General features: G+C 46.5%; 1 protein-coding gene across 6 annotated transcripts in view; it reads left to right on the top strand.

Annotated features, from left to right (window-relative positions):
• Positions 1–22546, top strand: part of RTN4IP1 (reticulon 4 interacting protein 1) — a 143588-nt gene extending 121042 nt beyond the window's left edge. For all 6 annotated transcript variants that reach the window (XM_060283287.1, XM_060283286.2, XM_030882930.3 and 3 more), the window contains 4 exons: positions 5173–5309; positions 8770–8953; positions 13261–13353; positions 21546–22546. In XM_060283287.1, coding sequence (XP_060139270.1) covers positions 5173–5309; positions 8770–8953; positions 13261–13353; positions 21546–21653 — 522 coding nt within the window. In that variant the 3' untranslated portion in view covers positions 21654–22546. The remainder of the gene's footprint in view (positions 1–5172; positions 5310–8769; positions 8954–13260; positions 13354–21545) is intronic.
• Positions 22547–22629: the final 83 nt, after the last annotated feature.

Raw genomic sequence — 22629 nt, 5'->3', positions numbered from 1 at the left:
AGCAATGAAGACTAAACTAGAAGGAACTCAATAACAAACACAACACATAATGCTGGCCTGATAGAAACAGAACGTGTAAACAGGAAAAATTGTAAATTACGAAAGAAGGGAAGAGATAAAAACAGATTCAGAGAAAGTGTCACATATTGAAGACAGGAACGAAGATTGCTGTATGGATAATAGGAGTTTCTGAAGAAGAAAACCTAAACAAGGGGATAGAACAAATACTAAAATCAGTAATTCAAGAAACTTCCCTGCTTTCCTGAAGTTAAATGATTTGAAACTACGTATTAAATAACCAAAGCACTTATCTAAGAACATGGACCCAGAATGAGCAATATCCAGGGGAACTCTAGTAAAATTACTGGCACTTAAAGAAAAAGCAGAAACAAAAAAAACCTTGGGACATTTTTTTTTTCTTTCTTTTTTTTTTGGCTGTGTTGGTTCTTCATTGCTGCGTGCGGGCTCTCTCTAGTTTCGGCGAGCTGGGGCTACTCTTTGTTGCACGGGCTTCTCATTGCGGTGGCTTCTCTTGTTGCAGAGCACGGGCTCTAGGGTGCGTGGGCTTCAGTAGTTGTGGTGTGTGGGCTCAGTAGTTGTGGCTCACGGGCTTAGTTGCTCTGTGGCCTGTGGGATCTTCGCAGACCAGGGCTCGAACCCGTGTCCCCTGCATTGGCAGGCGGATTCTTAACTGCTGCGCCACCAGGTTTTTTGCTTGTTGTTTGTTTGTTTTACACGGGGAGGAGAGTAGTTTTATTGAGTACACACTAGATGCTAGATACAATATCCTGGTTGCATTTAATTATTCTAATGTCTAATCCTCTGACAAAACTATAAGGTGGGCATTACTATTCTTATTTCACAAATGAGAAAACCAAGGCTGACAGAGGATATAATGAAAGGGACTTGGAAAGAAAGATAATTAAAGTCAAACTTGGTCTTTATGATCTAGAATTGAGTCAAGTGGTTAAGTAGAGGAAGTTTCTCCATAGTACTGCCTTCACATTTCCCTTTTGGGACCGATTCTTTTTTTTTAAAAAAAAAAATAGTATAATTGCTTTACAATAGTGTGTTCGTTTCTGCTTTATACACCAGTTGTTTTTTTTTTAAGAAAAAAATGTTACTTTTTAAATGAAAGAGCATGTGACATGTAAGTAAAATTCAATTATCAGCAGACTTTTTGACAGCAGTGCTTTAATGCTAGTGGAGGCAGCAGGGATGGAGTAACATATTTAAGACACTCGAGAAGGAATATGCTAAGCATTTTATATACAGCAAAACTGGGCTCCAAACGCTAAAGGGCACATATGAACTGTGAATAACATGCAAGAACTTGGGGAATATGTTCTTCTGATCCCTTTCTGAGAAATCTACTAGAAAATGAGCTTCTGAAAACTAAAATGGCCAGAGAGACATCGAACCAAGGACTGGTGGTAAATGTTAAATATAAAGTTATCTGTAGAACTAAAACTAAATGAGGGCTTAGAAAAAGAGAGTATAGTGTGTAACAGCCATATGCTCTGACAAGGTAAACAGTACAGCTGTTTTTAAAAAGCGGAGGAACAGGGCTTCCCTGGTGGCACAGTGGTTGAGAGTCCGCCTGCCAATGCAGGGGACACGGGTTCGTGCCCCGGTCCGGGAAGATCCCACATGCCGTGGAGCGGCTGGGCCCGTGAGCCATGGCCGCTGGGCCTGTGCGTCCGGAGCCTGTGCTCCGCAATGGGAGAGGCCACAACAGTGAGAGGCCCGCATACCGAAAAAAAAAAAAAAAAACGGAGGAACAGAGAGCATATATTAAAATTATTTGAATCCTTTCATTAATCATATTGGTAGTGATATTAGTACTATTATTCAGAGACTGTTATGTTGTAATATACAGCAGAACAGTTGGGTATTTATGGCATATTTTAATTCTGTCATCCCCTTTGTCTTTGACAACCAGGGTTTTAGGAGTGGAGGAAAGGAGATACAGATGTAACAGAAAAGAGGTTAAGTAAAAGCTTGACAGTCTGGAATTTGAATTGGAAGTATCAATCTGAACTCAAGAGATATTTTGTATATGTACGTATGTAAAGCTGTCTCTTGAAATATCATTGCTTACACACAAAAAAATGCAGCGCCTTGGAGAAACGGCAGATTCCAGATCTAGGGCGCAAAATGTACGAGAATGAGCCTAGAATATATTAATAGCAAGGAAGTTAGTAAAGACTAGTTGAGCCATGTCAAAAAGACTCGGGAGCCAACTTGAAGAAACTCCCAAAGATCGTCAAAGAAGACAATTTGAGATTCAGTAATCATAATGATAATTACAGTGAATTGAAATCCTTCAACTATGTTTAAATCCATGAGTTCATGATGATATTTTTTAAAAAGTGGTCACTTTTGGAAGATGATAGGAAACCAATTTATTATTTTATAAACTGAAAAAAGGAAAAAATTATTGGCCTTTTCTATAGGAACTGTACACCTGAGTAAACTAGTATATGAGGAGAGGTGTTTCTTTATAAAAGTATTCCAACTACTAAATGAAAAAAGGAGAGAGAATATCACCATTTTACAACCGCCAATAGACAGCCACTGAGATAATAAAAAGGGCAACAACCAGATATGCTCTGCATCCTATAATTTTGCCAGACACTATTCATAGTCTTGCTAAATGGATTGAAACAGAAGAGACAGAGTAACAGGTAGAACTGTCCCAGGTGTGCAGTCAGAAATTCCAGAGTTTCCAGTGGAAAAAACTCTGCAGGTCACATGGCCTAGATTCTTTCACAGATAAATTTTAAGAAAGTGAAGGGGATAGGGACTTCCCTGGTGGTCCAGTGGCTAAGACTCCGCACTCCCAATGCAGGGGGCCCGGTTTGATCCCTGGTCAGGGAACTAGATCCCACATATTGCAACGAAGATCCTGAGTGCTGCAATTAAGACCCAGCACAGTCAAATAAATCGATAGGTAGGTAGGTAAGACTAAACTATGGTATCTAGGGAATGCATATATGGGTGATAAAACCTTTTTTTTTTTTAATGCAAGGAGGTGATTACTATAAATAGCAGGGTAACGGTGACTTGTGTGGGGACCGGGCACAGGGAAGAGCTTTTGGAGTGGCAGCCAGCTTGCTGTCTCTGTCTGAGTGGTGTCTGCCTTACGGACGTCTCTTACACTTGTGTTTTCATTTACATAAAATAGTAAAACAACTAAAGCTGTTTTAAAAGCTTTTAGTAGTGTGCAAAGATATTAGATCTAAGTGGGAGAGGAAAATCTAGAAATTTGGAAAAAAAATTCATTGAACTGTTTCAAGATACGACAGATTCCTCCTGAGGATTTAATACTGTTTAAGGAAAACACAAATGTAGGTGCCTAGATACTGGATGGTTATCTTGGATTGTATTCTTCACATATTTGAATTTAGTTTGGGACTTGCTGTTGAAGGCAACATGTCATTATACTCAAGTGTCTCTGTTTGTGGCCCATAAACTTAAACTATCATATATCATGTCAGTCCCTAAATGTTTTAATTCCCCTCAGATTTCCAGGGCATATTCCTTGGTCAGTATTTTTAAAAGTGAGAGGTAAGATTGTGAGTAGTTTTTCAATCCTTTATTGTTTTTTGTTTTTAACAGATCTCCAGCATCTGTGTGTACCACAGAATGGGGATTCAGTAGTGAACAGAACAAACACAGATCTCGTATATTCTAGTGAACCTCTGCAACTTATATTAGGGAAGTTCAGGAATTGGTATTGAGGACAGGAGTGAGAAAACAGCTGATTTGTTATGACCTATAACTGCCCATTTGAAAATTTCTCAGTGAACTTCAAGTAACTGTTCTCAAATTCTGCTGCTGATGGCCCCCTTTTAATTCTATCAAATTGTCATTATAGAAAAGAACTGTAGTAATTTTGGAGCATGATGCTTTCTGGATACTTAATTCTGAATCCTTTTTTTTTAAGTCTAGTTATTTTAAAATATATTATTTTTAAAATATAAGGTATCTGCATTTTAAATCCTCCAAACCATTTATTTAGGTCTTTTTACTCCAAAGGAGAGGACCTGATGCATGTTTTAAAAGTAAAATGGGGCTTCCCTGGTGGCGCAGTGGTTGAGAGTCCGCCTGCTGATGCAGGGGACACGGGTTCGTGCCCCGGTCCGGGAAGTTCCCACATGCCGCAGAGCGGCTGGGCCCATGAGCCATGGCCGCTGAGCCTGCGCGTCCGGAGCCTGTGCTCCACAACGGGAGAGGCCACAACAGTGAGAGGCCCGCGTACCGCAAAAAAAAAAAAAAAAAAAGTAAAATGGCCATGTTTTCTTTCCCTCTTTTTTTTTTTTTTTTCTTGGCTGTGGTGGGTCTTACTTGCAGAGCGCGGGCTTCTCTCTAGTTGTGGCGTGTGGGCCTCTCTCTAGTTGTGGCTTGTGGGCCTCTCTCTAGTTGTGGCTTGTGGGTTTTCTCTCCCTAGTTGTGGCGCGTGTGTTCCTCAGTTTGCGGCTCACGGGCTCTCTTGTTGAGGTGTACGAACTCAGCAGTTGTGCGCGGGCCTAGTTGCCCTGCGGCACATGGATTGCTAGTTCTCCAACCAGGGATCAAACCCGTGTCCCCTGCATTGCAAGATGGATTCTTTACCACTGGACCACCAGGGAAGTCCCTTCTTCCCCTCTTTTTAAGAGCACCTTTCATTTATTACCCAGTACCTGATTACCCAGTTGTCTGACTCAAGATTATACTAACACTTACTGGAGATGCAAATGAAGAGATGTTGCGTTTTTATGTTTTGGGCGCATTTTAAATATTCATCTTCTGAGGACATGATTTTTTTTCCCCCATTTTCCTTTGTCATCATTGAAAATGCTGAGCTTAAGGCCATCAACTCCTGTCTTTTCTGATGCTGGTGAGGCACTGAGCCCTTCTATAATTGGATTGGTTATAACTTCATGACAGCAAGGCGACTAACTGTCTCGTCCACGGAAAATGAGATCTATTTCTTGGATTTTTCTTAGTGAACAAAAGTTTAATCATTTTACTAGTCTCTGGCAGATAGCTTCCTGTAGCTCTTGTTAAGACAGAGCACTTAGAATTGTCTGGAGATTAACCTGATGTATGTATACATGGTGCCAACTATTTTTTATTTAATTCAGTTTTTCTACTCCCCTCCCCCCCTTTTTTTCCTTTTTTGGGCAGGTAATGAAAGCGTGGGATGCTCATGTGACAGCAGTCTGCTCTCAGGATGCCAGTGAACTTGTAAGGAAGCTCGGGGCAGATGATGTAATTGATTACAAATCCGGAAATATGGAAGAGCAGTTGAAATATTTAAAGCCGTATGTATTCAAACAATGTTCATATTGGGAAGGTGGGAACAAAGACAGCTGATAATGCAAGCCTGAGATGGTTGGGTGGCCTTACTGTCATGTTGGAGTCTTAGACAAGAATCTACGAAAACACTCCATGTCTCCAGAGGTTATTTAGGTTGGTTTCTGTTTTAACTCCAGGTGTTAATACAGCATGATTGTGGAATGAAATTTGTACTGAGGAAGACATTTTTCCTACCTAGGCTTTTGCTAATTTTTTTTTTTTTTTTTGCGGCACGCGGGCCTCCCACTGCTGTGGCCTCCCCTGCCGTGGAGCACAGGCTCTGGACGCGCAGGCTCAGCGGCCATGGCTCACGGGCCCAGCCGCTCCACGGCATGTGGGATCTTCCCGGACCGGGGCACGAACCCGCGTCCCCTGCATCGGCAGGCGGACTCCCAACCACTGCGCCACTAGGGAAGCCCCCTTTTGCTAATTTTTAAGTTAACTTCCTTTTATTGCTCGTGTGTAATAGGTCCGAAGGCAAAATTGGAAGTGTATTCCCTCCAGGGGCATTTGACGCCACAAGAAGAACATAGAGCAGTACGTGAAATACATGATTAGTGTTTTGGCTTCATAATGAGGGTTTCAGAGAAGCAAAGGCAGTATAGATATCAGTAATGGGACTCCGTGGATGTTCTCGGTGCGTCTGAATGCCAGGCTGTGGTCTGACGGAGTGTACCAAGTGAGAGCGGATTCAGGAATTCTCTCAGGCCCTGTCCCTCCTGACTGTGGCTCGGGCAGGGACGGAGGTGCTTAGGAATCTGGTCTTCACCCAGCCCAGGCAAAGCTGCAGCGGAGAGCGTGCCTGAGGAGTATTTGGAAAGCTGTTTTACTGCTTCTATTTCAAGGATTTTTCCTTTTTTAAATTAGTTTTCAGAAGCTAATTATTCTTGCCCACTTTAAGTAGAAGTATATTTTCATGCGTTAAAAAAAAAAGGAGACAAAGGGAGCCCCTATCTGACACAGCCCAAACTCTCAGCCAGCACCCCAACTCCCAACAGTAGATATTTGGCTGTACAGCCAGGAGCAGCCGGCCACTCATCGTCCTGGAGCTCTTTATGGAATGTCCCTTCCTGCTCGGCAGTGTTCTAAGCACAGGCTAAGACACAGTGGCGAACAAGACACATTGCCCCCTTTCGTGGGCTTGTATTCTAGTGGTTAGTGCTCTCAAGAACACTGATGCAGCAAAAGGGGGAAAGAAAGGCTGTTTTAGAAGGAGGAGGCTGTTTGCGATGGTGTGGTTGAAGAATGCCTCTAAGTGAGGCATTTGGGCAGAGGCTTCGGGAGCAAGCCAGGAGGATAGGACTTCTTTTTGTTGGGGGCAGGGGTCTTGTTCCCTGCTGTGTCCCCCTCCACCCCAGGATGGTGTAGTGACCTACAGTCACTATTTGTTTAATGACTTGTCGAGGGAATCTAGGAGAGGAGCACTTGTTCCAGGTGGAGCTAACACCCAATGTAAAGCCCCCGTGGCAGGAACACGCTCTACGGCACATTTGAGGACTAACGCTGTCCCTTGAGGAGATCCCTGCCTGTGTGGCAGGACCGAGGCTTCTAGATAGTGGTAGTTTCGGTCAGTCATCTCTCGTCTGCTGCTTCTAGGAATAGCAGCAGAGACAGGCCAAGGCCCACCCTTTCCCCCCATCCACCTTGAGTTTTTTGCATGTCTGGAACCTTTTGCCAGAGAATAGAGACCCTGACGGGTGAAGGCGAGAGCGCACCCAGGCCTGCCTCCCACCCTGCACCTCACTCTCTTCCTCCGAGTCTCCGCCCGGCGGCCTTGCCCCTTCTGTTTGCTCTTGTCCAGTCAGGGGACCTCACCAGCTCACAAATGCAGGCTATTGTTTTTTTTAATGATCGCTTTAGTTAAAATTGATCTTTGTAACTTCTGCCTGGAGGTTGGCCTCTTAATCCACCTAGAATAAATGTGTTCCTCCTTCCAAACAGCAGCCTCTTGGATTTGAATCCTAGGATTTTACAGCAGGAAAGGGCTTTGAAATCCTTCAGTCCTTCTCTATGGCACTATAGTCGAGAAAATAAGGGGCAGAGGATTTAGGAGTTTTTTTCATGCTCAGGGTCATGCCACTTAATCATTGGTGGGAGAGCTGGGTCTAGAGCCTGGTCTCTGGACTTCTTTTTGCAGGCAGTGCCAGTTCTGTAATACCAGGCTGCCCTTAAGTTTTATCTAAATTAAGTGCCATTGTGTTTGTTTATCCAAAATTTGGGAATGAAATAGGAACTTAAAAGTAGAAACTTAAGCAGAAACGTAAACTCATGAAGAAGAATTTTTCTGTTCTTTTCTAATGAGAATAGCCATCTAGTAAGGTCATTCTCCTGCACTTCATATCTTTTAATTTTTATTTGCCCTTCTTTAGTCCCATGAAAGAACTCAAGAGCCACAAAGTTGGCCAAAGCTGGTTTTAGAAGCTTTGACGTTCATCCAGACGAACTTAGGAGGGAAAAGGGACTTACCAAAAAGGAGTTCCTCTGTTAATTTGCTTAATATGTAAGCATGCATTCTCTAAACAGATCTTTATTTTCTAAAGTATTTTAAAGCTTCATTGGGTTTTATCCCCTTTAAGTAGAATGTAGCGATTATAGCAGTTTTAGGTTAGATTTAAGGAGCTGAATATCTGTCAGTTCCTGTGTATTCCATCATGACTGCATTTTTTTGGCATGTTAGAGCAGAGCTGAAGACTGAGAGCAGGCTGTTGATTTCTCTTTTGCTTTGTGTTGATGTGCATGAAACCAAAAGAAGAAAATTCCATAAGGTGAAGAGGATGCTTCTACAAGCAGTTCTGATTGTGGAGGGAATGCAAGCAAATGACTTGTGTGGGTCAAAACCTAATACACTTTTCTCTCAAGTATTCATGTGAACGAAAGAGTACTTTGACCTCACATTGGATGGATAACTTTGCAGTTTTCTATAAAGCTTGAGTCAGGGTTTCTCAGCCTTGGCAACCTTAGTTTCTCAACTACTGACATTTTGGGCTGGATAATTTTTTGTTGTGAGGGGCTGTTCTGTGCGTTGTAGGATGTTTATCATCATCCCTGGCCTCTAGATGCCAGTACCCCCTTCCCACCGCCTCCCCCAATGGTCACAACTAAAAATGTCTCTAGACATTGCCTTATATGTCTCCTGGGGGCCAAAATCACCCTCGGTTGAAAACCACTTGTTTAAGTCATTCTTAAAGTATTTGAAAATAATATGATTTTATGATTTAAAAAAATGGCATTGACTTACGGTGGAGAAAACCCAGAGATCCAGTAAGTGGGTGTGCCCTTTCCTCCTTTGTCCGGGCATCCACCCCCTGCTGTCTGCGAGCTGTCACCGAAACAAACCCTGTAGCTAACCGGGGCTGGGAGTGAAGGCGGCTTGGAGCCCTGGATAAAGGCTGACCAGGATGTTTTGATTTGATTCTTTCTCTCCAGGTTTGATTTTATTCTCGACAGTGTTGGTGGATCCACCGAAACATGGGCTCTAAATTTTCTCAAGAAGTGGTCAGGAGCCACGTATGTGACTTTGGTGACTCCTTTCCTCCTGAACATGGACCGGTTGGGCATAGCGGATGGCATGTTGCAGACAGGCGTCACCGTGGGCTCTAAGACATTGAAGGTAGGGGGAGAGTCTTGGTTGGTGGGAGCAAGCAGGCGCCTGGGGCTTCTGGAATTTGGTTTCCTCCTAGCCAGCTTCTTTTCTCAAGGAGCCAGCACAGCACAGTGGCTGCAAGCCGGGCTCTGGAGTCACGTACTGACGGGGTACAAATTCTGGCCTCCACTTGGTAGTTGTGTAGCCCCGTGCAAGTTACTTAGCGTCACTAAGCCTCAACATCTTCACCTGAGAAATGAGGCTAATGGTGTATCTCCCTTACTGTATGTTGTAAGGATTAAATGAGATAATCCACCCATGTGAAGAACTTGGCACAATGCCTGGTACCCAAGACGTTCTTATTAAATGTTAGCCTTTATTTATTTTTAAAATTTATTTATTTATTTTTGGTGCGTTGGGTCTTTGCTGCGTGAGGGCTTTCTCTAGTTGCAGTAAGCAGGGGCTACTCTTCGTTGCGGCGTGTGGGCTTCTCATTGCAGTGGCTTCTCTTGTTGTGGAGCACGGGCTGTAGGTGTGCAGGCTTCAGTACTTGTGGCACACGGGCTCAGTAGTTGTGGCTCGTGGGCTCTAGAGCACAGACTCAGTAGTTGTGGCACATGGGCTTAGTTGCTCATGGCATGTGGGATCTTCCCGGACCAGGGCTCGAACCCATGTCCCCTGCATTGGCAGGCGGATTCTTAACCACTGTGCCACCAGGGAAGTCCCATTAAATGTTAACCTTTATTATTAGCTATTATTACCGCTCCTGATTCCATCTGATACACCTTCCGCTTTTTTCTTGTCTGCACCTGATGGCTCTCTGTTTCACTGTCTTAATACATACAGTCTCTTGTATATGAAGGCAGAAGCTTCATTAAGACAGCATAGAGCTGGCTGTTTTCATGGTAGTAACACTGGGATATGCCAGTGACTCCCAGACTGGGGCTTTCGGACCTTTAGAGATCCATGGGAATTTTTTTGAATTTCAAAAGCCCGAAGGAAGGGGCTTCCCTGGTGGCACAGTGGTTAAGAATCCACCTGCCAATGCAGGGGACACGGGTTTGAGCCCTGGTCCGGGAAGATTCCACATGCCGTGAAGCAACTAAGCCTGTGCGCCACAACTACTGAGCCTGCGCTCTAGAGCCCGTGCTCCGCAACAAGAGATGCCACCGCAGTGAGAAGCCCGTGCACTGCAATGAAGAGTAGCTCCCGCTCACCGCAACTAGAGAAAGCCCACGTGCAACAACAAAGACCCAACTCAACCAAAAAATAAATAAATTAATTAATTAAAAAAAAAAGAAACTGAAGGAAATTGTATTCTTCCGTCAGTGAGCCTACAAAGACTAATGGAACCATCATGCTTCTTCTGGAATTGTATCAACTTGTCTTGACAGTACATGTCCCATGTGAATCAGAAACTCTAACTATTGATGGCATTCTGGGGGTTTCAAAGATTTGATTAGTCAGACTGATTTTGTTAACAGGGCTGTAAGGAGCTATGTCACCCAACTGAACACATCCCGTGCATGGTGGGCCTTCAAGACTAGTGCAGGTCAGCCCTAGTACAGGACTGATAGCAGAGCTCCAGAGTCTGCTCTCTACCCGACATGACAGTGGTGACAGAGGCTTATAATTTCATGTTATGCACTGTTGGTAATTATAGCTTATTGGTTTAAAATCTGAATTAGTGTTGAAATGGAATAAGTGACAAGAAAATATACATTGTTCTTTTTTTTTAATTAGACAAAATACTTCAGGCTCAGGAAAAAGGCAGTAGAAGGTTCCTCAAGGGTGAAAAGGTTGTGAGTCACGTCGACCTAGCCAGCACTGCCATGTATTTGCAAGATGACTGGCTTGCTAATTCTCTTTAGCTTCTCCTTGGTTCTCGAAATTAATTTGGAACCTTTTGAGGGGTGAAGTTGAGGACTTTGGTCTCTTGAATGCTGTGTACTAAGTCCTTGGAGGTGGTGAAGGAGAGCTGTGACGGAGGAGACTGCTGCTCAGTCCTTAGGAGCTGGGTCTGGGTGATAGGAGTGAACAAACCGGGCGCTGTGCTCCGGGTTCTTTAGTTTCACTTGGTTCAGACGGCAGCCAGCAGCAGTGTCCACGGGGCGCTTTGTGGTGGAGGAAGGAATCTTAGCTGTCCTTGTCTCTTCTTTCTCTTTTCATGAAACTCGGGCTTCCCACCTGCTTTAAGATATAAGTTTAAGTTTTCCATAAAATTTCACAGTTTGAATTGCAGTGAGACCTCATACAAGTTAAGCTTCAGAGCTATCCTCCGAGAGTAAGACAGGCATAGCTCTCTTCGTTTCCCTTTCCCCCGTCTTGAAAGATGATAGTGGTAATCTCACGTGAAAACCTTTTAAGTAGTTTCTGATGTCTTTCTGAGAAGGTGCACAGTTAAAGCCTCATTGTAATGCCTGCCTGCTTTGGTTTACTCTCTCCTGTAATGGCCTGGAAAACCTGCACAGACCTCTTAGAGCAGAATATAAAAATTCTGCTGTTGCAGACCGAATGTTTCACTTTACGGGGCAGCCTGCTGTAAAGGAATTACAGATATGGCAGTTATGGCCACCGCTCTTCCTCTTTAAAACTCTAAACAGTGATCAGAAGGTTTTAATTATAGTCTGTAAAACCAGCCCTATGGAGAAGTACATGAACAGGTCTTCTGTGATTGCAATTAACTGGACCTGCTCTAAGCTTGGGACAGTCCCAGTGCCTCTGGTGTCTAGCCACCTAAGCCTTCAAATGTTTTTTTTGTTTGTTTTTAAGTTAGTTGTCTAGACCAATGCTTCCTGACCTCTTTCATGCTCTGACACGCAGAGAAAATGATAGTATTTGAACAGCATATCGAGACCACTCTGGGCCAAGAGCACACTGCCTGGAGGCTTGCGTTAGCCCGGGCTCTGCCCTGCTACTCCGAGGGCTTGTCATACCTATGCTAGGGTGAGCTTGGCTCTATTTACATCTGTGGTCCTGAGATAATGATCAATGGTGACCCCTTTAACTCTTACAAGTTGTTCCAGGTTAGACAATAAGGGTCACTCAGCCAAACCAGTAGGCTGTTCCTGGCGCTCTCATTGCGAAGCTCTGCCTCGACCACAGCTTGGGTTTGTCTCTCCGCAATCTTAAACTCTATTTGCATTGCCCCAGCCTTTCCTCAGTAAGCTTTACTTTCAGCACTAGGTAACTATTTATCAAATATTTTCGATGTGTCAGGCACCTTACATACATTCTCATTTAGTCCCTCCAGCCCCCCTGTCAGCTGGGTGGTGGTACCTCCATTCTGCAGGCCGGGAAGCAGGCTGAAAGTGGTAGCTTGCCCTAAATAACACAACTGTCAAGGCCTGAGGTAGAGTAGCAGGGGAGTTCCACTGCACCTGCCGGCTTCATGCCGTGATGGTCGCTGATCATCGTGCTGAGATTGTGCGGTGAGCTCAGTGGAGAAAGTCTGAGCTCGCCCAGCAGTTGGGGCAGGTGCAGGGAGGGAGGCGGCCGGGAGGTACTGGCTGGCCCCCCACCTGCCTCTGGGTCGCTCCCGTCTGATGAAGTTTAGTTGGGCAGGTCGTTGAGGTATCACTGAGAACCTCAGCTCACTTGCTGTTTTGATAATGGCCTACCCTACCTCCAACATAAAGAATAATAATCAAAGTGGCTATGGCAGTAGAGTGGTCATGAACCCTCTTGGTGTACGATTTTTGCCTGTCTTCACCAGGGGGCATTTTGCCCCACAGTAGATTAGGTGGCTTGGGACTTGCTATAACTATAGGGGAAGATCCAGGCACGATGCATGAGGAACTTTATGCTTTGTTTTGTCTTTAAAGCTGTCTTAATTCCTCTCAGAGCCAGGAAAAAATGTTTTGATTGGATTCTTGTTTAAGATCATATGTTGGTGCCGTACTGCCCTTAAAGCATTCTTGGATTAGGTGAAGGCTCTCTTCTGGTGCCTCAGGGCTTTATTCAAACCTTGGTAGGGAAGGTCTAGAGGTCTCAGCCCCTCATATGTTCTAGGGAAGAAATGAGTGTGTAAGATTAGACTGTCATTTTAAGAAGGGCTTTCCTGTGCTTACTTGCTTGTCAGTCGCAACCTGGGGGAGAAGCCCGAGTTCACATGGGTATATCTCTGTTCCTTCACTTATTTATGAAACATTTATGGAGCATCCGCTGTCTGTCAGTCACTGTGCTGAGGTGCTTGGGTGTACAGCTCATTGTGGCAGCATGAAATGGGAAAGCAGTTTGTCTGTCTTAGTCATGCAGGCAATACTTTTCCCAAAATTTGCATTTTGTCAGATTTCATCCTTTCCTATATTTGACACGCTTTGTTTTCTTTTTAGCATTTCTGGCAAGGAGTCCATTATCGCTGGGCTTTTTTCATGGCCAGTGGTCCATATCTAGATGACATTGCAGAACTGGTGGATGCGGGAAAGGTAAGTGTATTGCCAGGGCGTCCCTTGTCACCTTGGTGACCTGCCCAGCAAGGCTAGTCAATGGGAACTCCGCAGAGGTAGGCTCGGCCAATGTCCACACTGCCTTACACGCCAAGTTTAAGTGCTGTGTTTTGGGTTCTGTCTCCATGGGAATCATAGCCATAGGCTGCTGCATTTGAGACAGAGCGTGCACCATCTAGTGCAGCCCCTTTGGTCTGCAGATGAGAGGCAGGCCCAGAGCGCTTATGTGATTTTCCCAAAGACGCTTGGTTACATGGTAGCAGAGCTGGGATCTACAGCTGGGCTGCTGCTATTTTGATAATGGTCCTGAAAAGAAGGCACCGTGAAGGCAACTGTTGCACAAAGGTGGGGACACACTTGTGAGTTTACAGTTGAATTGCTTCTTGAGCTTCTTTAGTCCGAGGGTGAGGCTGCTTTGGAGGCAAGCAGATTTCCAGATGAGCAAGGAGATCAAACACTGTGGAATCTAAACAGAACTGGACTAGAAGTTAGGTCCCTGGGTCTCCTGTTCCCAGGCCAGTGTAATAACGTCGGCAAATAAATGGTATGTCTGAGAGGGTCAGTGGGCAGGATGTGATTCAGGATTGATGGCGATTTTGGTAGAGACAGCTGGTTGGTGTTTCTGTCTATTCGAGTCTGTCCTGCAGCGGACTTGGTGGGGAGGGACTACTGCTTGGAGCCTGGTCAGCCCTTTCTGGGTGTCGAAAGGGCTCTTAGGGCTGATGGCAGTTGAAAGACTCCTTAGCTACCACCTGCCTATTTAACTTCTTACGTGGTTTTAACGGCTCAGACGTGCCACCTCTGGACGAATAACCCAGAAGGCAAACTCATATTCTGGTACTGATATTCGTGATTTTATTGAGAAATTACATGGAATTATAAATGAAGGGAGGGCTCCCCTGGTGGCGCATTGGTTAAGAACCCGCCTGCCAGTGCAGGGAACATGGGTTCGAGCCCTGGTCCGGGAAGATCCCACATGCCGCGGAGCAACTAAGTCCGTGCGCCACAACTACTGAGCCTGCGCTCTAGAGCCCGCGAGCCACAACTACTGAGCCCACGCGCCTAGAGCCTGTGCTCCACAACAAGAGAAGTCACCACAATGAGAAGCCCGCGCACCACAACAAAGAGTAGCCCCTGCTCATCGCAACTAGAGAAAGCCCGCGGGCAGCAATGAAGACCCAACTCAGCCAAAAGTAAAAAAATAAATAATAATGATTATTTTTTCTCCAAATGATTGGAGAGGCTTATGTACCCTAGAGGGTTGCATGAAGTCATAGATAAAATGATTCTCATTTTATAGATGAGAAAACTAGCTCAAAGGGATAAGGGGACATGCTCAAATTTGTAGACGTGGGACCAGGACTCATACCTCTGACCCCAGTCCTGTGCTTTTCCCTCCCCACCATTAAGCTGCATTCTTCGTGCTTGAAGCTGATCTAGGACTTCAGCTTAAATTGACTTGTCATTTTACACTGGGCAGGGAAAGGGTCTGGAGCAAGTCTAGCATCACACCACATGATCCTTGCTAAGCCATACGGAAAGAGCCCCTTGAAATGGGTTTTCTTGTGTTGCACCTGCCCCTTGCTGGCCCATCTCATCTTTCCATTTTGGTTTGGGAAAGAAATGTTTTTAGGAACTACTGGCTGCTTTTTGTGCATTTAGTTTTTTTATTCTATTTCAGCCAAGGAACTTATGATAGAAAATGGCCCACTACTATTTCCCAAATATTTTGGTTCCAAGTTTGCTTGCCTCTTCTCAGACTTCTAAGTCTTGATGTGTACTGGGTAGACAGGAGCTCAGCCTTGTTGTGGCTGCAGTGTGCCTCTCTGTAGGGATCTCCCCATATCCCACAGGGATGCTTATTTTATTTCTAGGAGGAAGGAAATGAGCCATCGTCAGAGAACACGGCCCATAGTTCTGCACAGTGCTGAATGGGGATGCAGCCTCATCATTAGAGAGGTCCCCGTCCTCCAGAAGTCACCACACTTGTCCTGACGTCGGCTCCAGACTGTCCACATGCTTATCATTGCTCTTTTGTGTTCAAAATATTGTGGCGCTCTCTCTACCTAGAAATTACTATTTATGCAACAAAGAGAGGTGTTTGTGTACATGTCCCTATTGAATTTGGTAGATAACTGGTGGAATGGCTAAAAGAGGACATGGTAGAAATAATGATGCCCTTCAAGTGTCCTCCTCCAAGGGTGAGTGAGGAGATGTTCCTCTGGCCTTTGATTCTCTTCTCACCAGGGTTATTTGGGCTCAGGAGTCATTTCTGACAGTGAAGGGCTCTGGGACTATGGCGGTTGATATGTGACACCGGATCCACGAAGCGGCCAGCTGTGCTGTGCATTCTGCTTCTTTGTGGGTGTGAGAGGTTGTTGCCTGTCTACACTGGGAAGTTGGAAAGGATAACAGAACAGATCTGCTTACCCATTGTGTGGTTAGTAAAGACTGTAAAGTTGGACGAGGACACTGAAATCCTTCCAACCTTTGGCTGACTGCTTAATGAATCTAATTAGCAGGTATCCGATAGAGGGGCTGGAGTTGTTTTTTGACAGTGTGAGGCCATGAACCAGAAGAGGCTACTCTTAAAATACTTTAAGCTTTGGAATGAATAATACATTTGTAATATTCAAAATCCAAAAGGTAGGAAAAGTTATTTCATAGACTCGTCCTTTGACTCCTGTCCCTCAGTCATGGAGATTCTCCTTGTCAGGGCCCTAACATTATCAGTTTTTTGGGCATTCCAAAGACGTTTTGTGATTCAGTAGGGTGAAACAAAAAAATGGTTTATAATTAGCACAGTGAGGTTAATGGGCTGCTACTGACACTGTGCCTTATGCCTGAAGTTTATTGGCATTTTCTCCTAAGCACAATAAACATTTCCTGTTTTTATACTATTTAGCAAACTGTTTTCGGTGGGGTGCCTACCACAATGCATGGGGCACACATATACAATGGAATATTACTCAGCCGTAAAAAGAAATGAAATTGAGTTATTTGTAGTGAGGTGGATGGACCTAGAGTCTGTCATACAGAGTAGGAGAGAAAAACAAATACCATATGCTAATGCATATATGTGGAATCTAAAAAAAAAAAAAAAGGTGCTGATGAACCTAGTTGCAGGGCAGGAATAAAGAGGTAGACATAGAGAATGGACTTGATGACATGGGGTGGGAGGGCGAAGCTGGGGTGAAGTGAGAGTAGCATGGACATATATACACTACTGAATGTAAAACAGCTGGCTGGTGGGAAGCAGCAGCACAGCACAGGGAGATCAGCTCGGTGCTTTGTGATGACCTAGACGGGTGGGATAGGGAGGGTGGGAGGGAGGCTCAAGAGGGAGGGGATAAAGGGACATGTGTATGCATATGGCTGATTCGCTTTGTTGTGCAACAGAAACTAACACAGTACTGTGAAGCGATTATACTCCAATAAAGTTCTATTAAAAAAAACACTTAAAAAAAAAAAGACATGAAAGAAACTTGCAATACTGGTTGCTGCACCTGAGGAGGAGAACTAGATGGCTGAGGATCAAGTATGGGAGGGAGATGTTCCTTCATACCCTTTCATCTTGTTGAGCGTGTGTACGCACTTGCGGTTCGTGTACTTATTAAGGCCATTGGAGTCCACAAGCCCATTCAAGATCCTAGGTGACCAGCCAAGCTTCTTGGTTGAGCGATGTTGTATCTCGGTTTGTTTATTGTAGCCAGCATCAAAATAGTTCCTGTGGAACTTATTTGAATTTAATTCAAAACAGTTACTGAGGGCTAGTGGGCACTTTGCTTCGCCCAGTAGTGCGTGGAGAGATGCGTTGGTCACGCTGAATTACATCCTGAGCGGTGCTGTCCACTAGAACTTTCTGCAGTGATGGAAATGTTCTCTGTCTGCATTGTCTAGTGTGGTAGCCACTAGCCGTATGTGGCTGTTGACCACTTGAAATGTGGCTAGTGCAACTGAGGGACTCAATTTTTCATTTTATTTACTTCTGATTAATTTAATTTAAGTAGCCCCATGTGGCTGGAGGTTAACCGTTTTGGACAGTGCAGCTTTAGAGACAGTGTAATAAGTTCTGAGGCAAATGATTTCCCAGACCCGCTTTGGGATGGCCAGGCCCTAGTTTTGCAATGAACTGTATTCCAAAACTTTGAACTCCTTATTTGCAGCTGGATTTTTTCTCCCATAGAAAAAATGTAACGGCTAGGGACTGAATCCCTGGGACCACTACGAGAGTGTTATCTTGCCAGATGTGGTAGGTACCTCACAGCCTTGATGCTACTGAAGTTTTCAGATGCCACTGAAAATTTCTATGGGTAAACATAGGCCGAGTTTCTCCCCTCCCCTTCTGGCTAGAAGGAGTGCCTGTTTTTAGGGGGGCCTAGGGACAAGTCCTGGGATGCACATTTACTGCCTTGGAGAGTATCCTCCCCCAGCTCCATCTCACCTCCTACCTTCCAGCCTTGAGTTTTCCATTTGGGGCCAGGAAGTTCAGAAATAGCAAGTCTGAGCAAAGCCCACCTTTTCCTTCTTCATATCTGTTCAGTTTAAGCCCCCTTCTTCCCCTTTATCCCGCCCCAGGAAATACTGATCCTGTGTCAGAGCTCAGGGCCACGCCTATCCGAGAGGGTGCTGGCACTGTGTCCTGCTGCCCTGCGCCAGGGCCCGTCCACAGGCATGAGGACAGGGATTGCCAGGGGCCTTTAGGTCTCCCTGGATCTCTGTCATCGGCCTCTGTCTCCTCGCACTCCCCCCGCTCTCAGATCAGTTTCTGTGCCCCGTGGAGGCTGCGGCCGAGGGTCTGGGGAAGAGGTGACAGACTTGGGCTTACCTCCCCCATGCCAGGCAGTGATGACATCGGGTGTCTGGGACCCTAAGTCTGCTCCTCTGCTAAGAGCTCTGACCTTGCACTTAGCGTGTAAACACCTGCGCTTCAGTTTCCTAATCTATCCAACAGGCTGGCTCAGAGGCTCCCCTGCTTTAAACTCTACTGTTCTGTGATTTGCGCAGAGTGGGGATGGAGGGAGAGCCTCTCTGCAGGCCACCGTGCCTGCCTGGGTGCCATCCTCTCTCCACCAGCTCTCCGAAGCTCCTGTGCTGAGAGGGTTTCTGCCTGAGAAGCAGGGAGGCTTGCCCTTCTGAGGCCACACCAGGGAGGTTGAGGTTCCCATGGTCCCTGTTTTCACAGGAGGGATGTCAGGTAGCAAGTGCCAAACCCCGGGGCCTGGTTTTGTGCAGCCTTTGTTTAGGAAGGGAAAGGACAATCAGAGAGCCTGAATTTGGGTCTGAGGCTGGGATGAACGCTGCAGCCGTGGACTCCCGGTCAGCTGTGCGCCCCGCGCGTCCGTGTCGCCCTCGAGTGTGGTATCAAGCCCGCCGCTTTATACCAGGTCTCCCTGAGCCGGCCAGACTACAGCAGTGTCATCACATAAATGTCCCCACCTCACCGTGAGTAACCTTTCTTTCCCCTCTCTGGATTTTTGCTCTGATCCCTTTGTCCATAGCAAACAAGCATTCCAGGTCTGACGTGAGGCTGTGTGTAGACACTGCCTCATTATCCCGTTAATCTCTGTTTGCTGTCATATATTCAGCCAACAGTGGCTTTTGCCTGCCTGTTAATTGAAAGCCTCTTTTTCATTGTCACTTACGGGAAGAACTGAATGCCCGTTATGCTACAGTCAGCCCTGTGGGATTATCCGCCACAATAGGCCTGACCAGCCAGATTAAAGTGTGCCGTCGCTGTGGGCTGCCTGGGTCATCAGTTCAGGGTCTGTCTCTCCGGTCAGGTTCTAGAGTGGGCGGAGCTAGGTGGGCGGGCCGCTCATCCTGGGTGGAGCAGGTGGATTCCCGTTCCCTTGTGACCTCTCGTAATGCCGCTGCCGGTGGTGTCCGGTGCTCACTGACAACGGATGGGTGTTCCTGCCTCCTTTCTTTTCTTGATGTCTCTCTCTGGTGCTTGCTTTGTGTGCCTGCTCTGCATCAGTGCCTGAAACTTAGAGGGCAGACAGTCTCTGTGGAGTGGGTGAATGTGCAGGACACAAGTCAGGAACCCTAAGCTAAGGCAAAAGCCTGCAGTGATTCCCTCCCTGATGTGCAGAAAACTCACCTCACCCCTAGAGATTCTGATTTAGTTGTTCTAACTGGAGACCAAGGACTCTGCATTTTAAATATGCATTCAGGTGATTCCTTTTCAAGTAATCAGCATCCAGAAAGCAGTGTTCTAGCAGCTTGAAGGAGAGGGACAGGTTCGGGAGGTTTTGGGTGGGACATGCAGGGAACAACTTGGGTGCATTCCACTCCTTTACCAGACAAAGGCAAGCTGATTTCCTCTAACAAGCCAGCTCAGATCTGTTCTGTTCACAGTGGCCACCATGCTGGGGGAGGTTGAGGTCACCCTCAGCTTGCTGGAGAGTGCCACGATTATTCGTCAGTGATGTCGTCCACAGGTGCAGGTGGGAGTGGTGGCCTATGGACCACGCAACTGCTATCCTGGTGGCCTGGAGACTGGATCCTCAGGTGGCGCAGTCTGTTAGCATGAGGCAGGCCAGCCAAGATGCAGGCTGTGATGAATCGTCATAATCCTTGGCTACCTTTCCCTCCCCTTAAGATTTCAGGAGTAGATGTAGGAAGCAGCTGCTGATATATGAAAGGCTTAGTGCGCAGTGGAGAGAGCACAGACTCTGGCACCAGCTTGAATCCTGCTCTACCGCTTAGCAGTTATGGAACGTTGGGCAACTTACTTAACTCTGCGCCTTAATTTATTCATCTGTAAAAGGGGAATAATAGTACCTACCTCATAAGGTGGTTGTAGGGGTTAAATGAAGTAAAAGATACAGAGCACTTAGAAGAGTGCCTGGCACACAGTGAGCACAGTATGTACTGTGACTTTTATGAGCTCATCGTGGTTTGTGGGTACAAAAGAATTTTCACCTCTGGAGAAGGGAACTTTTGGAGTCCGAGATGCTCTCTGGTGGCAGGGCTGTGAAATTCACACAAGAGCAAGGTCTGTCGGGTGCATGCGAACACAAAAGCACGTACTTCTTCCTCTTGTAAAGGGAGAGGGTTGCGAGACGTAGGCTTATGCCTTCTGACAACTTACACCTGCCTGTGGAAAGAGCCAGTGGATAGTTATTGATTTTTGCTTGAAGTTTTGAAAAGGATGAGTTCAGTTGGATTCGTGCATGGGGGAGGGCGCTAACTGGTCCTAGTTTCAAAGGAGGTTGCTGGCAGTACTAACGCTACAGTAAAAAGAACCGGCAGCACTCAGCCTTTATGCGCTGGCTGAGCTGGCGTTCCTGTAAGTTCCACCCAGCTGCTGTGTGGCTTAGCAAAGCCCCTAGGGCAGCTGCAGCCAGGGAAGGGCCACAGAGCCCACGCAAGACTCTCGCTTCCCAGTTATCTTACTGGTTTTCACCTAAGTGACACTTATTAAGCTCCTGCTGTGTGCCTAGCATCGTGCTGGGTGTTGGGGGGCGGATACAAGAGGTGACTAGCCCACAGGTGCGCTAAGCTTTGAGTAGACGGGCCAGACATTCAACAAATGGAAACAATCTGTCCCTCTTCTGTGCACTGCCTGTGAGGGGCCACGGGGACACACGCAGCGAGAACCCTGGGACGCCTTCTTTGGCGTTTACCACGCAGGACGGCGTGGCTGAGATGGGCACTGGGCTGTAGCGGGCCGTCTGTGAGGAGGGCCACACAGGCTCTGCGGTGGTTCAAGGAGAGGACGCACCGCAGGCTCGGGTTGGGGCCGGGCCGGGCGCCCGGCAGACATCGCAGAGGGGCACACACCTCACACTCAGACAATGGCAGCTAGGCCATTTTGGGAACGCGGGGTCCACGGAGGGTGGAGGTTGGAACGGTAGTGGCCTTGGGATGCTGGCCTCGGGCGCCGTGGAAGGGCCCTGAGCAGGGGAGCGAGGCGCCCGGAGTGGAGCCGGAGGAGGGTTACTGGTCAGGCTGAGCTCCCTTACACCGGAGACGCGAAGAGGCAGGAGAAGCCGGGGGGGCAGCCGTCTTGCCGGCCCGCCTTGAGTTCCTGACCCGGGGGCACCACGCAGACTGGAGAGAGGCCCGCCCGGGCTGGGCACGCGACGCAACCAACCACCGACGTCACCCGACTTGACCCACGCGGCTCTTCTCACCTGCTCGTCAACCTTTCTTGTGTTTTACAGATTCAGCCAGTTATTGAGAAAACGTTTCCGTTTTCTAAAGTTCCAGAAGCCTTCCTGAAGGTAGAAAGAGGACACGCGCGAGGAAAGACCGTCGTCAGTGTCGTTTAAATAAACACTCAGTTCGGTGCCTGTGGGCTCTTATTTGGTGAGTTCCTGTAGGCCCCGACTCTTTTCCAGTCGTCCCTTTCCAGCTTAGACTAGAAGTTCCATGAAATAAATTTAGCACACACACGTTTCTGCCAGTCATTTCCTGTCTGCTGAGCTGAGCAGAGACTGATTTTATAGCCACAGCCCCACCCTCTGTCATCGCCTTGCTCTGCCCAGAGCGTTCTCGCGTCACCTGCCCCAACGCGGCCGCGCACTGTCTGCCGAGCTCCCCCATGCCAAGCGCAGGGGATACACACGTAAGCAGGGACAAGATATGGACATCTCTGCACTTGGACTTGTCTGTAAAGTTGCTGAATATTGCCTATTGTTTTTTCAAGCTGTTCTTTCACAGCAGATTTGCAAATTGTGGCGGCACCTTCTGTTCTAGTAGCTCAAACTCTGTTTGTTTTATCATCTTAATAACTGTGAGAGATTAGAACTTTCAGCATGTGGAGGGATGGCAGCATGAAGAGCTTACTTAAAGCTAATTCCTTCTTAGGGTCATAGTGAGCACTTTTCCCACTGGCCAAAGTTTCCTTTGATTTTTATTCCATCTGCTCCAGTGTGCGGTCATAACAGCCCTGAGTTCTGAATCTCTTAGGGTCATATGCAAAAATCTCGCCAGCGATTTGGTTGTTTACGCTTTTAGAAAATGAAATGTGATGTAAAGTTTGTAACTTTTTAAAACACTTACTTTTTTGCATAAGGCTAGTCCTCTTTCGGCAACTGAAACGTGCTTCTCTGGGGACTTTTCCGTGGAAATTACCACCATTCCATTGGGGACCAGAGTTCTCCAGTTTGACCTGAAATGCTTGCATTTAGGTATCTCGCCAATAAACCCGTTGCGGCTTTTGAGTCTCTATAGTCTGTGCCCTCTGATCATTGACGGTAAGTGTCCAGTTCCTGCCATGATCCCCTCATTACTGCAGCTCAGCTG

Source organism: Globicephala melas, chromosome 14 (assembly GCF_963455315.2).
Source record: "Globicephala melas chromosome 14, mGloMel1.2, whole genome shotgun sequence".
NCBI classification, from domain to species: domain Eukaryota; kingdom Metazoa; phylum Chordata; class Mammalia; order Artiodactyla; family Delphinidae; genus Globicephala; species Globicephala melas.
The sequence above is the reverse complement of the archived record's forward strand: the minus strand, read 5'-3'. Positions and strand labels throughout refer to the sequence as shown.